At 32.7% G+C, this 14,607-nt stretch overlaps 1 protein-coding gene across 3 annotated transcripts in view; it reads left to right on the top strand.

Moving 5' to 3' along the window:
• The window catches only part of LOC114338480 (cyclin-dependent kinase 12), a 324,741-nt gene that overhangs the window by 145,929 nt on the left and 164,205 nt on the right, over positions 1-14,607 (top strand). For all 3 annotated transcript variants that reach the window (XM_050643997.1, XM_050643999.1, XM_050643998.1), the window contains exon 6: positions 3,825-4,013. In XM_050643997.1, coding sequence (XP_050499954.1) covers positions 3,825-4,013 — 189 coding nt within the window. The remainder of the gene's footprint in view (positions 1-3,824; positions 4,014-14,607) is intronic.

The raw sequence follows: 14,607 nt of genomic DNA, 5'->3' as shown, positions 1-14,607 counted from the left end.
TTTTTTCTCAAAGTTTGCGTGACCCTGTGGAATATTCTAACTTTTATAAAAGACTGAAATTAAAACCCAACTATAGCCTCATGTTTTCTTAACATTCTGTTTTTTATCCATTCGCTTATGTTTAGATAATAAAAAAGTTAGGCATGTACTTTACGATGGATCTGTCTGACTCCTTCAGCATTCCCCATATGTACGCATCTGGTGGCGTTAGTTCTGGTGAGTGGCAACTCCCAAAATGATCGCTCAGTATTCGAAATATATATTTGATACCAAACGCTATTTTTTTTTTTGTAATTTTAAGTAGTTTTTTCAGTGAAAACTTCAAGTCTCTAGTTAATAACATTTAAAAAAATTGCCATGTTCAAAAATTCGCCAAAAATCGAATTTTAATTCGATTTAATTTTCTGGGCGGCCTTTGAAAGGCGTTAAAAAGACCTTCAAAGCAAGATTTTATGAGTTAAAATCTGTTCAGTAGAAGCTGAGATACAGCAGATTGAAATGGCAATTTTCGTAAAAGTCGCGTTTTTACACATTTTCAAAGTGCTGGTACTTGGTGTGACATATTTTAAATTGTACAAAAATTTTTTTGTGAGTAGTTTTTTTATATGAATAATGACGTCCCATTAGGGGTTTTCTTGGCCCGAGCCTCTATCTACCTTATTTAACCCTCTAAATAATGAGTATTTTGTTACTCAAGTGAGCCAATTTAACAACAACTTACGGCTAATTTCTATTAATCAGAGAGCCTGAAAACATTTATATATTACAGATTATAAGAGTAGAAATCAAAACCTTTGATTTGAGGGCTCATACAAACTTGTAGGTAGTCTAGAAATATAATCAGAATTTGGTATTAGTTTCTTGAGAGTAAATTAAATGTAGGACCAAATACTTACGATGACGGGATAGTATCACGAGGTTTTTTCCTGGTTTTCCCTCGTGATTTACTATGGAATCTCTAACGCGACAATTTTACTGCCATCGTTGCATTTGGTTGTCTTTTTAAAGACAGATCACATGCTATGATTTTTTTGTGACGGATATTCTTGAGTTGGGGTTGATTTCATGTAATCGAATGAACTATCTTTCAGTAAAGTCGTCCCAGGAACGCAACTCATAAATATTGGCAATATCATTTTAAAGTCTTCTACTTTAAACTGTATATTACAGTCCGAATTAATATAGTCTGATATAAATGAGTCAGATTAAATAAATTATTAGAAGAATATTTTACTTAGCAACAACATTTTTGTTTAATCTAATAGTATTTTGTATTTTGACAACGGCACCCGATTTGGGAGTCGAAACGTTAATAAAATTATTTTTTTTCAATTTAATTGTGGCTTATTTCCCATATAAATAGTTAATCATAAAAATGCCACAAGGAAATAGCTTCAGAACAAAATCTAGAAATATTCAGTCTTAACTAAAATCAAAATATCAATTCTGTGAACGCTAGTTTTATAGACTAAGAGCCGCTATAGGTGAAATTTGCTAATCATTTTATGCACAATAAGAGCCTATAACTTAAATAGCAGAACCTAAAAGAAAACGTATGAACACTGTGTCGTCACTTTTTAGTGGCACATGCGTCGACAATGGCGCATCAAACTTTCCTGTTATCGACGGGATAAATAAATCAAAAAGTACCCTCCCTCACTCCCAGAATTCAATTTTAAGTTCTATATGATTAAAAAATAAGACTCACCATAATTTTAACCCACTATCCCCTTGCCCCTTCCCCCACCATCAAAAACTTCATTTATCGTTTTTATTTTTTTAGGTGAGGTGCAATCGATTTTAAAATTTGGTTAACAAAATAAAAAAAATTTAGATTATATTATATACCCCATTCCACGAATATACGACCCTCTTGGATTATCGCGACAACGAATATTTTACTGTGCAAAATATGAAGAACGAAAGTAAATTGCAAATTATATTGTTGTTTATTGGAGTAATTATTAGAGCAAAATACTTTCGTACGTCTTATGTTGCACAGTAAAATATTCGTTGTCGCGATAATCCAAAACAGTCGTATATTCGTGGAATACACCATAGAGAAGAATAGAGATATACCAATGTGTCTAAAACGTAGAGTTTATGACAAATGTATCTTGCCTGTAACTACATATGGACTGGAGACCATGGCCTTTACAAAGAAAACCTTAGAGCAGCTCAGTACAACTTAAAGAGCGATGGAGAGGGCCATGCTCGGGATTAGTTTGAGAGACAAAATTCGAAATATCGACATTCGTGAAAGAACAAAGATTACTGATGTCGCAGAACGTATAGCAAGGCTCAAGTGGCAATGGGTCGGACATGTTGCCCGAGATAATCCCGAAAAATGGACACAGAGACTAACAAACTGGAGACCAAGAGAGAACAGGCGAGGAGTAGGCAGACCGCAGAAGAGGTGGGCAGATGATATCAAACAAGTCGCGGGCAAACAGTGGATGAGAATTGCCAAGAGTAGAAATCGATGGAAGCAAATGGAAGAGGCCTATGTCCAGCAGTGGACGAACACAGGCTGAAGAAGAAGAAGAAGAACACCATAGACTCAACCTACGGATCTATAAAAATTAGACATGTTTTGCAAAAGCCACAACTACGCGTGTGAATTTTTTGAATCTTATAAATTGATTGCATCCCACATAAAAAAAAATAAAAACGAAAAATGAAGTTTTTGATGGTGGGGGAAGGGGTAAGGGAATAATGGGTTAAAATTATGCTGAGTCTTATTTTTTAATCACATAGAACTTAAAAAAATAAAAAAAATTGAATTCTGGGAGTGAGGGAGGGTACCTTTTGAGTTATTTATCCCGTCCATAACAGGAAAGTTTGATGCGCCACTGTCGATGCATGTGCCACTAAAAAGTGACGGCGCAGTGTTCATACGTTTTCTTTTAGGTTCTACTATTTAAGTTGTAGGCTCTTATTGTGCATAAAATTATTAGCAAATTTCACGTATAGCGGCTTTTAGTAAGTATATAAAACTAGCGTTCACAGAATTGATACTTTGATTTCAGTTAAGACTTTGAATTATCATATCTGTACTTCTAGGCCACCTAGAAGTTTGTATGAGCCCTTAACTCGAAAGGTTTTGATCTCTATTTTTATAATCTGTAATACATAAATGTTTTCAGGCTCTCTGATTGATAGAAATAAGCTGTAAGTCGTTGTTAGATTGGCTCACTTGAGTAACAAAATACTCATTTTTTGGAGGGTTAGATAAGGTAGATAGAGGCTCGGACCAAGAAAATATCCAATGAGACTTTATTATTTATATAAAAAACTACTCCCAAGAAAATTTTTGTACAATTTAAAATATACCACACCAAGTACCAGCACTTTAAAAATGCGTAAAAACGCACAATTTTTACAAAAATGGCCATTTTTAATTTGCTGTATCTCCACTTTTTAACTAACAAATCTCATTTTAAAGGACTTTTCAATACCTTTCAAATGCCGTCCAGAAAATTAAAATAGGATTAAAATTCGATTTTTGGCGACATTTTGAAAAAGGCAATATTTTGAAATTTTTAACGATACTAAAAATGCTCCCAAAAATCAGCGTTATTAACTAGAGAATTGAGATTTTCACTGAAAAAACTACTTAAAATTACAAAAAAAATGACAGTTGGTGAGTTAGAATCGGTTAACTGGGAGCCGATATACAGCCTGTCAAATATATTGTAAAAACGACGTTTTTGGGTCTTTGACCTATATGCCCACATAAGGCCCCCTAAGGGCCTTATGTAATATATTACATATAACATTGCTATTGTTAATTAAAATACAATCACTATTATTTTTTTATTCAGATACAATCATTATATCTCAGAAGAGCCGATTCGTATAAGAGATTCTCCCATAATAATTGATGACCATTTGTCGCCAACAATGAAGTCTCCAGAATCTATTATGCATTCTCATAGGAAAAGAAGAATGGACAGGGAAATGTTACATAGGAAACATAAAAAAGAAAAGGCTAGATTAAAGGAAAAGAGCAGGTAAGAATATATGCGTTTTAATTAATTAGCTTAAAAGTGATTTAGTGATAATTAGCATAATTATACAGTTGAGTCAACGAGTCTTTACCCGTGCGTCCAGTGGCGGATCCAGGGGGGGGCGATGGGGGCGATCGGCCCCCCCTCTCAACCCAAGTGATTTATTTTTTTTAATTATAATATAAAGATTACAAGAACATTCATTTATTTTTTCAAATGGATTATACAGTTTTAAAATTACAATATTATATGAATTATGAATTACATATAAATATATTTTATTAGTATGGGCACAGTATGTATGGGCTTGGGTAAAACGGGCCACGGACGCCAGTGTTTTTGGAAATGAGTAATTTATAATCCTTATATATTAAGAATTAAAAATGATCACAATAAGCATATTTAAAAAAATATGTAATCCTATATACTGTGAACGCATACTTAAGCATCTCCACGTATAATTATAAAATCGTTTGGCAGATAACCGATTCGCCGAAAATCTCTCGAAAATTGCGCGCCTAGCAAAAACTATATTAATTCGCCGAAAATATAAATATGTTCAGACGCCGCGCCGATTTAGCTGACCACGAAAAAAGAACACCCTTATTAATTATTAGTAATTAGTCAATTAGTGTATTTTTGGTATTGATGCAAGTAACAACTCTACTGATTCGTACAGATCTTAGTTTGTAAAATGTTAGCGTGATTAATAGTATTTTCAGTTTATTCTTCTTTTTTTATATTAATATAGTTTGTGATTTAAGAGTTATAAGATGTCAAATAAACGAAAGGAATCAGAAGCTTCTACCGAGAACTTAAAAAGTAAAAAATTCAAATTTCGCAATATAACTGATTATTTTTTAAAAAATCAACGTAATTTGGGTAATAATATTAATAGTAATTATGATAATAAATATGTACAAGGTACATCTTATCAGATAGATCATACTATGTAACCTACTGATCTTGGATCAAATTTTTAAGTTCTGAGAGCATTCAAAACAAGTCATGCGATTTTTCAGTGTGTCCGATAAAAATCAACGATGATGTAGTAAATACCAATTCTACTTTCGAGAGTTTTATGAAAAAAGGTATGTCTTATATGCATGAAATGTATGTCTTATATATTATATAAGTTTATTTTATATCACGTTTGATAGAAGTATTTCTACACGAGTACGATAGATCGTCATTTATGTCGCGGGATGCAATCATCCACATTATAAAATTATGGTAATAAATTAAATTTTAAACTTCGTATGGGAAAGTACATCATGTGACACCTCATTTAAAAGCTTTTGAGATACTGATTACAAAAATGTATAGGCAATACTTGTGCAAAATGTCGGTCCAATGCTTTTTAAATGCATTCATGTTTTTATAATCCTGAGAAAACTAATAAGTATTTTTGAAAAATTTAAACGCAAAATGCAAGATTACATTATTACCGAGGGTCGAAAGTCCCTGAAAACTTCTATAATGTTTATTTTAATAAGTTACAGGGGTGAAAAAAAGAGAAAATTGAGTATGATTTTTAACACGTTGACGGACAGTGCGTCAAATGTATAAGCAAGTGTTGTGACACTATATGTATTTTGCAAAATAGAATAGGGGAAAATGCAACGTCTATAGACGTTGTGTCACATTACATCAATGGAAATTAGACGTCTATAGACGATCTGTCCGTCAGCGTGTTAATTTAAAATATATCATTCAAAAGAAACTTTTTGTTTATTTTAATGGACTTGTGGCCCTCGGTAATGATGTAATATTTTATTCTGCGTTTAAATTTTTCAAAGGTTCTCGTATTAGTTTTCTCAGGATTCGAAAAAAAAGTGCGTTTAAAAAGAATTTGACCAAAATTTTGCGCATGTACGTATTATACATTTTTGTAATCAGTATTTCAAACGATTTTAAATGAGGTGTCCCATGACGTACTTTCCCATTACGAAATAAAATTAAAACTAATATTTCGACATGAATTTTTTTGCCCTGAAAAAAGTAAAGTATTTTGATTTTTTGAAAATTACATTCGGTTAATTCATTATTACATTTCCGAAACTACTGTAAGTTGTTAACTTATAAAAGTCTCATTTTGTAGGTTTTTTTAAATTTCAATGATAATTCACTACATATATTTATTTTTATTTCATCAAATTTATATATAGGGTGTCCCAACCCAAAAGTAGCGAAACCGTTGAATATTTCGCGAAATGAACATCGGATCGAAAAAATGAAAAATATGTGTTCAATAATTTTTAAAAATCTATCAAATGATACCAAACACGACCCCCCTACTCAATCCCTTGGAAGTGGGATGGGGGTAACTTTAAAATATTTAATGGAGACCCCCCAGTTTTAATTGCAGATTTGTATTTCTAAGTAAGCAACTTTTATTCGGAACATTTTTTCGAATTCGGGATAGATGGCGCTATAATCTGAAAAACGATTTATCGTGATACCATAGGTAATTTATAGAAATTGTTTAATATCTATAGTAGAAACACACTCTCAAATGAAAAATCAAAAAACACAAGTTGAATATTTTTCAAAATCCTATCGAATAATCGAATGCCACCAAACACGATACAGTGTCATTCGATAGGTTTTTGAAAAATATTAAACATGTGCTTTTTAGTTTTTCATTTGGAAGTGAATAGAAAAAATGTCTCGAATAAAAGTTACTTACTTTTACGTAAGGAATCCAATTCTGCAATAAAAACTGTTATGTGGGTTTCCAATTCGATTTTAAAATTGAGCCCCACCCCACCTCCAGGGGTTGGAGTGGGGGGTCGTATTTGGTGTCATTCGATAGATTTTTAAAAATTAATGAACAGGTGAAAATATTACACCTCATGGACAGAAGGAGGGAAAATAAGAATATTCCCGAACAATATAAAGAACTGGATAGAACTGTCAGCAGAAAGATAAAAGAATCCAAAGAGAAATGGTTACAAGAAAAATGTCAAGAGATAGAAGAGCTAGAACGAAGACACGATAGTTTTAACATGCATAAAAAAATTAAGGAGTTTTCTTATACTTACAAGAAAAAACAGTTTGGTAAGTTAATAGACGAGAACAACAAACTTATTGTAGATAAAGAAGAACAGTTACAGACTTGGGCAATTTACATAAAAGATTTGTTTACGGATTATCGTCATATTTCTACGAACTCTCTTGATCTGAATGGACCAAAAATATTGAAAAGTGAGGTGATAAAAGCTATAGATCAAACGAAAGATGGGAAAGCAACAGGATGCGATGAAATACCAGTCGAATTTTTAAAAGTTTTTAACGAGAACAACATGAATGTAGTATTGAAACTGTTCAATAAGATATACGATACTGGTCAAATTCCATCGGACTGGCTGAAATCTACATTTGTGCCCCTTCCCAAGAAATCCAATTCTAAGACGTGTAGGGAATATCGCCTTATAAGTTTACTGAGTCATACCCTTAAAGTATTCTTGCGTATTATCCATTCCAGAATACGAGCAAAATTAGAACACAGCATAAGTAAAACACAGTTCGGTTTTAGATGCGGTTTTGGAACTCGAGAGCCCCTATTTGCAATACAAGTCTTGATTCAAAAATGCCTGGATCAACAGAAAGATGTTTACGCCTGTTTTATCGACTATGAGAAAGCATTTGATACTATCAAACATGACAAACTCATAGAACTATTACATCTTTCAGGACTTGACACTAAGGACATCCAGATTATAAAAAATCTATATTGGAATCAAACAGCCCACATAAAGAATGGACATATGGTGAGTGAAACCATAACCATTTCTAGAGGGGTTAGACAGGGCTGTATTCTTTCGCCACTGCTTTTCAACGTGTACACGGAACAAATATTTCTAGAGGCACTAGAAGAGTACAATGAGGGCATCAAGATTAATGGCGTACCAATAAGTAATTTTCGATATGCAGATGATACTGTTATACTAGCCGATAACATCGAAGATTTACAGATGATGCTAAATAGAGTAAATACAACTGGCAACCAATTTGGACTGAAGATCAATAGAAAGAAAACTAAATTTATGGTGATCAGTAAAAAGAACATTCAACATATCGACCTGAATATTGAAGCCGAACGTATTGAAAGAGTACACCGATTTAAATATCTGGGATATACAGTAAATGATAAGTGGGACCCAGACGTAGAGATTAGGATCCGAATTGAAATAGCAAGATCCAAATTCATAAAAATGAGAAAGCTCTTAAGCAACCGCAACCTAAGCGTTAACCTCCGATGGCGCGCCACAAAATGCTATGTACTGTCTACGCTACTTTACGGAGTAGAAGGGTGGACGTTAACAGCAGCAACTATAAAGAAGTTAGCGGCTCTAGAAATGTGGCTGTATCGACGCATACTGAGAATTCCTTGGACAGACAGAGTGACCAACACAGAGGTATTGAGACGAATGGGTAAAGAGTTGGAATTGTTAACAACTGTTAAAAGGAGGAAAGCGTCATACCTGGGCCATGTGTTCCGTAATGATAAATACAGTCTGCTACAGCTATCGTCGAAGGCAAGATTGAAGGTAGAAGAGGTTTGGGCAGGAAGAAGAAATCCTGGCTGAGAAACTTGAGAGAATGGTTTCAAATACCAGAAGCTGCGAACATAATACATGCGGCACAAAACAGAGAAACCTATCGTTTGATGGTCGCCAACCTTCGGTAGAAGACGGCACATAAAGAAGAAGAAGAATGAACAGGTATTTTTCAGTTCTTCGATCCGATTTTCATTTTAGCCAATCGGCCCCCCCTCTTAACGATGCTGGATCCGCCGCTGCGTGCGTCATCATTTAAAGCATACGAAATAAGTTGGACATTTGCTAAACTCAACAGCAAGTGACAGAAAATGGGTATTACTCCGATCACGGGTTATAGTATAAAATTTGACGTTATCAAATAAATAGAATGTCAAATTTAAGTTTTGCTTTAAAATTTTGATGCATAATTACAGCTACATTTAAAGTAGCTTAAGAAATTATTTTATTATCATTGAATAATAAATAAACAATTTATAAAAAACTTATTAACATATTTTCTTTTTGTTATTTTATTTACTTTGGCGGAACATTAAACACAAGCATTCCTTAACTGTGTCAATGAGGTTAGCTTTTTACGTTGTCAAAATTAATCGTAAAATAACATAAACTTACCATAAAATTTCAAACTCCAATATAAAATTAGTTGTGAAAACAACTGTTTGTATACTATAAAAAACTTAAAATGCAAAAATTCGACAAAGTAACAGCAAAAAATTCAACAAACTGACAGCCACACAAGTAAACAAACCAAAACGTCTGAAATTGTACTTAAAATATGTGAAAACATCCCCAATCGTCTTTTTTGTACCTATCTCTTTCCAATGTACTGAGTCTAGATCGTTCATAAAAATAACATGTGCTTTTACTTAATAACAGGCGGTACCTGGTTTGTCATTAGTTTCATGCGTGGAAGAGAATGATGCTAGATTAAAAGTATGTGTTTTATCTCGCCAGGTATTAATGACGCACGGGTAAAGACTCATGGACTCAAGTGTAGACTAGGCATATATAATATTTAGTATAAATTTAAATATGGCAACTACATGTAGAAATTTTTCTTCTTGTAGTGTTTCGGATGTTGGCAACCATCGTGGCAATCTATCCACTTCTGTTGTTAAAAGATTTGTTGTGTTAAGCTGGCCCTCGTTTTTCCTTCTACTTTTCCCTGTAAAATTGCGTGGTTGCAGCAGCCTGGTCGATTTAAGCTAACTTACCTTAGTACGAAAGTTGATGGTAATTGAAATACAGGGTGTCATTAGTTTTATTTTATTTATTTTTGATTATTTCCTGACAGGCACGGGATAACAAACAACACAAAATTTTTTAAGGGGGGTTTTTTGGGACGAGAAACCTAAATTGCTTACCAAAAATTATATATTACCCAGAGGGCGCCACATACGTCTTTCAGCGCTCATTTAATACGTTCAATTTTTTTTATCCCCCACTCTACACAATTTTGAGATCAAAAGTTTTATTGCACTATTATTTTTACTTAAAAAAGGTACACTACATTTATCTCCCTAAATTCAACGGTTTTTGAGAAAAACGCATTTTAAATCTACGATGAAAAATTGAATTTTTTGCGTTTCATTGTGGTTACTAAAAACCATTTGACATATCCTTATCATACTTGGCAAGAGTGTAGGTACTAATACACCCTACCAAATTATGTTAAACAAAGGTTTCTGGCTACTACCAGTGGCGTACGACAAGGGAAAGTGAATGGTTGACCCTTCCCAAATTCTACGCCACTGGCGGAATTGCTATTTTAGTGCAATTTTTTGATTCTCCAATACTCCATGTAAATAATATACTCGTCATTCGTAACGATAAAGTCATCGTAACGATAAAGTCGAGATTTTTTAAATTAAAAACGAAGTGGCATAATGGTTTAATCAAAATAATTGTGCCGTTTCATTTTTAACTTCAAATATCTCGAAAAGTAATGACTTTATCGTTACGAATGAAGGGTATATTATTTACATACAAAGTATTGGCGAATCTAAAAATTATGCTAAAATATTTTCATTGAATAGGTAGATTGCTGTTCAAAACCCCTTCATTCCAATTTTCATAATTCTGTTGCCTTTAGTTGTTTAATTTGTTGTTTAATTAAGTAAAATAATGTTTCGAACATTCCTATGCCCGATTCATGATTATAATTAATTTTTCAACCCTTCTAGCAACCACCCCTCATATCAAAAATCATGAAAAAATTATTTTTTATTGGATATTTTCACGTCCAACCTAATAAAAGTTCATGTAATTGTTGTTGCATTAATGTTTGGCTTAAGAGGCTACATCAGCGCGTCATACTATATTTTTTTGCAAAGTTCTGCGAATTTTCAACTATCCGGCAACAGTGCGGCGGCAGTACAACAGTGACAGTGACTCTACTATCAAAAACGAGGGGAAACTATTGTGATAAAAATAACAATAATTATTATACTCATAGGCGCGCTAAATATCGCGCGTGAGTCAGTCAAGTTCGATTTCTTGTTATAAATAATCGATTTTTAGTAATTCCAATGTGACACAAAATCTAGGCATGGGATAAAAAAGTTTATTTGAAGAACGTGTATTTTTTTGTTCTTATTAATGGCCGTACAGACTAGTTTTTTAATACTTTATTTAATTATATAATTATACTTTACTTATATATATAAAAGAAAGTCGAGTCATGTTAGTTACACCATTTATAACTCGAGAACGGCTAAACAGATTTTTATGAAATTTTACACGTGTATTCTACCGGACTGGGAATAGGCATAGCTCTGATATCATGCCCGTACGTCATAAGGGGCTTGCCCCCCCCTGTAATATTTTTTAATTTTTTGACAAACCGTTTTTTCTTAATTTTGTATGATGTAGAAGCAAAAGGTACACACAATCCTAAATTTTCACTTTTTTATCTTCAACCGTTATTTTTTAATAGCCATTTAAATATTTTACATCTATATAAAAGAAAGTTGAGTTATGTTAGTTACACCATTTATAACTCGAGAACGGCTCAACAGATTTTTATGAAATTTTACACGTGTATTCTACCGGACTGGGAATAGGCATAGCTCTGATTTCATGCCCGTACGTCATAAGGGGGCTTGCCCCCTGATATATTTTTTTAATTTTTTGACAAACCGTTTTTTCTTAATTTTGTATGATGTAGAAGCAAAGGATACATATAATCCTAAATCTTCACTTTTTTTATCTTCAACCGTTATTTCTTAATAGCCATTTAAATATTTTACATATATATATATATATATATATATATATATATATATATATATATATATATATATATATATATATATATATATATATAAAGAAAGTCGAGTTATGTTAGTTACACCATTTATAACTCGAGAACGGCTGAACAGATTTTTATGAAATTTTACACGTGTATTTTACCGGACTGGGAATAGGCATAGCTCTGATTTCATGCCCGTACGTCATAAGGGGGCTTGCCCCCCTGATATATTTTTTAAATTTTTTGACAAACCGTTTTTTCTTAATTTTGTATGATGTAGAAGCAAAAGGTACATACAATCCTAAATTTTTACTTTTTTATCTTCAACCGTTATTTTTTAATAGCCATTTAAATATTTTACATCTTTGTTGCCATACTCCTCCGAAGCGAATTGACCGATTTTTATGAAAATTGGCAGGTAGACTCCCTGCTGAAATCCGAACAAAACGCTGCTATTTTTTCTTCTCTAGCGCAGTCCGTTTCCGAAATAGCGAACCGTAAGCCGTAGCAAAATTCTGAGCACAGAAGAAGAACGAACGGGAAATTTCATAAAAGAAAAGTGCACCAGATTAACTTTTGTACTCAAATTGGATAAAATATGAATTTTTTAATTTTACGCAATTTTCAAAAAATCTTGCTTTCGCCTGGGAAAACCATCCAGTTTATTTATGTTTATTAGATGAACTAACTAGAAATATCGTGTACACTATTGCATGTATTAAATGATTTATAATATTTTTTGTTATTGTCATAATGAATTAATATTTAGAATTTTAACCTTTAACTACCGGCGCATCAAAATATAACATAACTACACGCGTGGCATGTACACTATTGCATGTATTAAATGATTTATAATATTTTTTGTTATTGTCATAATGAATTAATATTTAGAATTTTAACCTTTAACTACCCGCGCATAAAAATATAACAACTACACACGTGGCGTACTTTATACTCCACAAGAAAATACACTTAAAAACAGCGGATTTGTTTATTTTTTTGTTGAAAAATTACACTTATTTGTTTGTTATAAACCTTACTCGGCGTCAGCGAATACTTGGAGTTCCTTCTCAGTAAGCAAATTGGGATATATGACTGGAATCTGATTATATGATAAATAAAATTGCTAATAAAAATTTTTTTGAAATGATATTTTTTACCTGTGAAAAAGTATTGTTTATAAAGAAAAATATATTTTGTGCCATAATGACTAAAAAACGTTTGAAATATGTACTTATATTACTAATTGTATTACTATGATTGTGGCGTATGTTATCCACCACCGGAAACAACAAATAATAAACTGTTAAATGACGATCTTCCTAGAACGCCGATTATAACGAAACTAAATTCAGTGTAAAGCACATTCCAGTGATAGGTTAGATAAATAAACAAAGAAAAAAATTAAATTTTTAAATACATTTGTAGTAGAATTCTTATATGTGGCGTACAAAAATACGCCAGCGCGTGTAGTTAAAGGTTAAGGTATGAATTAAAATAATAAAATTTATTTTACTTTAAAAACTACAGTTTTTTCCATTCTCTTAGGCCATAAATATTCAGCTACCTACTACATTCTCATATTTTGACGTTTATTTGTGTCAGTCGAAATGATTTGTCAATTTTGAGGTTAATGCCCCTTAATGCTAACAACCATATTGTCATCGAGAAAGCTCAGTTGCCTCAATTATCTCAATATAATACAATGTATGTATTTATGTATCTAAATCTATATATTGTATGTTCCCTATGTCCAGCTGAACGATTTACGTACTGTATACGTGGAATATCATATAATTTGTCATATTATGTATCTTTCTTATGTATTGTACCCTCGGAGATCGTTGGGAAAATTTACACTCAAAATAACAAAATCCAGTTTGGCAACACTATGTGAATGTTGATAGTAACATATCCCTTTTAAGATAAACAGAACTGTAATTTAGTCCAGCCAAATTAATATATTTTTTGCCAGCAAAAATGAGATTTTTCAACCAAATACTGTTTCAAATATGATGTGCAAAATAATTTTTAATTGAGCTCTGCTAATGAGTTTGCTTTTTTGTCATTAAATTAGAAAAAAAAATTAAATTTCACTAATTAAATCGTTATCGTCCAGTTATCGTCTTAATTATTTTAACTTTTAATAACCGTCGACTAATTTTTAATGATTAATGAGTTGTTAAAACATTTTATCTGTAGCGGCTTCTGGAATGCCTTAAAACTATTCGTTTAACTTTTCGTTTAATTCATATAGATGTCGTACCAAGTGTACTGAAGTCTGGTTATTTTATTATTACCAGAAAGGCCAAAAGCATTTTCTTACACCTCGACCATCCACCTAGATGTTCCTGACGAGAGCTTGACATGAGCTCGAAACACGTCGTGTAGAATATCGGTGGTGGTCGAAGTGAAATAAAATGCAATCGCCGTTTCCTTTCATATCACGGTTTTTCTCCGTTATTGAAGAATGTGTAGCGAATAACGTGGCTTTGTAGACAAATCTGTGACACAAAGAGGTGTCTTTTGTCGTTCATCGTCTTTTATGAAGACTTTGAAATTTACATTTTCGCGTCCGCTACGGAAAAGATTTCTTCTGGATATCAGAGAAATCTTTTCGTTTAATTCATGTAGATGTCGTACCAAGTGTAATGAAGTCTGGTTATTTTATTATTACCAGAAAGGCCAAAAGCATTTTCTTACACCTCGACCATCCACCTAGATGTTCCTGACGAGAGCTTGACATGAGCTCGAAACACGTCGTGTAGAATATCGGTGG

Source organism: Diabrotica virgifera, chromosome 2, assembly GCF_917563875.1.
Source record: "Diabrotica virgifera virgifera chromosome 2, PGI_DIABVI_V3a".
Taxonomy (NCBI): domain Eukaryota; kingdom Metazoa; phylum Arthropoda; class Insecta; order Coleoptera; family Chrysomelidae; genus Diabrotica; species Diabrotica virgifera.
The sequence above is the reverse complement of the archived record's forward strand: the minus strand, read 5'-3'. Positions and strand labels throughout refer to the sequence as shown.